Source organism: Sinocyclocheilus rhinocerous, unplaced genomic scaffold, assembly GCF_001515625.1.
Source record: "Sinocyclocheilus rhinocerous isolate Xijiao unplaced genomic scaffold, SAMN03320098_v1.1 scaffold1615, whole genome shotgun sequence".
Taxonomy (NCBI): domain Eukaryota; kingdom Metazoa; phylum Chordata; class Actinopteri; order Cypriniformes; family Cyprinidae; genus Sinocyclocheilus; species Sinocyclocheilus rhinocerous.
This window is the reverse complement of record NW_015645292.1, coordinates 617,250-619,854: the sequence shown is the minus strand read 5'-3', so window position 1 is coordinate 619,854 and position 2,605 is coordinate 617,250. Positions and strand designations below refer to the sequence as shown.

Genomic DNA, 2,605 nt, shown 5'->3' with positions numbered 1-2,605 from the left:
TATATATATATATATATATATATATATAGTGCTGTTGAAATGTTTGGGGTCTGTAAGATTTTTTTTTTGTAAATATTTTAAATTCAGTTATTACATTTAATTAAAAAAGCTATAATTTTATTTAGCAAGGATGTATTAAATAAAATAAAAAAGTGATATTTATAATGTTACAGAAGATTTCTATTTCAAAATAAGACTGTTCTTTTTTCTATTAGTCCAAGAATCTGAAAAAAATGCATCACAGTTTCCATAAATAAATAAATAAATATTAAACAACACAACTGTTTTCAACATTGATAATAACAAGAAATGTTTCTTGAGCACCCAGAAAGGAAGAAGGATCATGTGACATTGAAGACTGGAGTAATTTCTGCTGAGAATTCAGCTTTGCAATCACAGTGTCAGACTTTGTTCCGTGTTTTGTGTGTCTTGCTCCCCATGTGCCTTCCTACGCCCATATTTGGTTAGTTTCCTGTTCCTGTCTTGATTAGGTTTATTTGATTCCAGGTGTTCCCCATTTTATGTCTATTGATCCCAGGTGTGTCTCGTCCTCTCCTCCTCCTGTCATGTGTATAAATAGTGTTCCCTGTGTGTGCTCCAGCGTCCGGTATTGTATGTGAATGTCTATGTCTACATGTATTGCGTGAGTGTTCCGTGTTCCTTTGTATTAATTAAACCCATTTGGATTGATGTACTCCTCGTCTCTCTCTGTTTCTTGCTCCTCAGTCCGCTCAGCAGTGAACCCGTGACATTGGGTTAAATTTTTTAATTAAATTTTTAACACAAAAGTTGGGTTAGTCCATATTTGACCCAAAGTTGGGTTGAAACAACCCCACATTTTTTAGAGTGTATGTGTATTGTGGGTCCTGAGTCTTGTCTGTGCCACAAGAGTAGTGGCCAAATGGTGATGGAGGGGATTCATCCCTTCCTTCTTGGAATGTGTTTGAAGCTCAAAGAGAAGGCTGAAAACTGTCCTGGTTAGCATCAGTAAGATAGCAGAGATAATAACGATCTTCGAGGAAGATGTTGAAATTAGACATACCAGCATCAGACCTGTAACTTCATTGTAAAAGGGAAAAGGGAAAAGGGAAAGTTTACAATGCCTGAGACATGATCCAGTGGTGAGTCATTGATTTCGATTCATTCACTTAAAACGATTCATTCAAAATTACTGATTCATTCAAGAACTAATCACCATGCTTTATTTGTGGCTTTGTTTGAGTCCTTCAGTGGTCGAAGTGAATATAAACATTATTAACTGACATTACTTATATAACATCTTGTTTACTGAATTGTTGTATAAAAGCAATATCACACTCACAATCTAACTATTGGTCTGAATGTCAACATGACTGATGACTAGTAATATGACACCTCTCCACAACAAGGCACATGATTTGAGGAATCATTCAGTGCAAACGATACAATATGACGTTTATTCTTCAGTTGATGAATTTTGAAACCCATTAAAACACTGAAGTATGAGCAACAGTAACAGTGATTCTTTTCTTAGGGATTTTATACTGAACTGCTGGAGATGATGGAGGAGCAGCAGAAAGCAGCAGAGAAACAGGAGGAAGAGCTGATTGAAGAGCTGGAGCAGGAGATCACTGAGCTAAAGATGAGAAACACTGAGCTGGAGCAGCTCTCACACACTGAAGATCACCTCCACCTCCTACAGGTCAGTCAACATGATCTCTCTGATCAATGATAATGCAGGATATAACATCAGAACACTCCCCATGCTGAAGGATTTCTCCTCTCTCCTGTAGATTTACTCATCCCTGTGCAGCCCTAGAAACAGCAGGAACTGGCCTGAGATCAGTATGAAGACTCATGAGAGTCTGGAGACTCTGAGGAGAGCTCTGACTCAACTGAAGGACACTATAGATGAGAAACTCACACAAACTGGTAGATCAATACATACATTATTCAGATAGAAAATTGATGATGTACACAATTCTTTAAATATAATATTAGGATCTGATTATGTATTATTGCCATGTGTCTCTACAGAGCTGAAGTGGATGCAGCAGAATGCAGGTACAGTGTGCTGTCTGCACTACACTAGTTTACATTCATACACTCACATCTTCATTACTGCACTACAATCTGATTACACACTGGATTAAATCTAAAAAAACATCAGCATCACAAAATATCTGTATTGTGAAGTTGAGATTTATATTCTCAGTTTTTGTTTTCTCAGTGGATGTGACTCTGGATCCTGATACAGCTCATCCATATCTCATTCTGTCTGATGATGGAAAACAAGTGAGAGATGGAGACATTGATCAGAAACTCCCAGACAAACCTGAGAGATTTGATTACTGTGTAAATGTTTTGGGAAAGGAGGGATTCTCCTCAGGGAAATTTTATTTTGAGGTGCAGGTGAAGGGAAAGACTGAATGGATTTTAGGAGTGGTCAGAGAATCCATTAACAGGAAGGGAACGATCACACTGAGACCCAGTGATGGATGCTGGACTGTGGCTCTGAGGAATGGAGATAAATATAAAGCCTTTGCTGGTCCTCGTGTCACTCTGTCTCTGAGAGTGAAGCCGCAGCGGGTCGGTGTGTTTGTGGATTATGAGGAGGGTCTGGTCT

The 2,605-nt window shown here is 38.2% G+C and overlaps 1 protein-coding gene across 1 annotated transcript in view; it reads left to right on the top strand.

Annotated features, from left to right (window-relative positions):
* The window catches only part of LOC107705870 (E3 ubiquitin-protein ligase TRIM39-like), a 26,352-nt gene that overhangs the window by 22,165 nt on the left and 1,582 nt on the right, over positions 1 to 2,605 (top strand). Inside the window, exons 4-7 of the mRNA XM_016509376.1 lie at positions 1,514 to 1,681; positions 1,773 to 1,911; positions 2,017 to 2,043; positions 2,210 to 2,601. Of these exons, the coding sequence (XP_016364862.1) occupies positions 1,514 to 1,681; positions 1,773 to 1,911; positions 2,017 to 2,043; positions 2,210 to 2,601 (726 nt within the window). The remainder of the gene's footprint in view (positions 1 to 1,513; positions 1,682 to 1,772; positions 1,912 to 2,016; positions 2,044 to 2,209; positions 2,602 to 2,605) is intronic.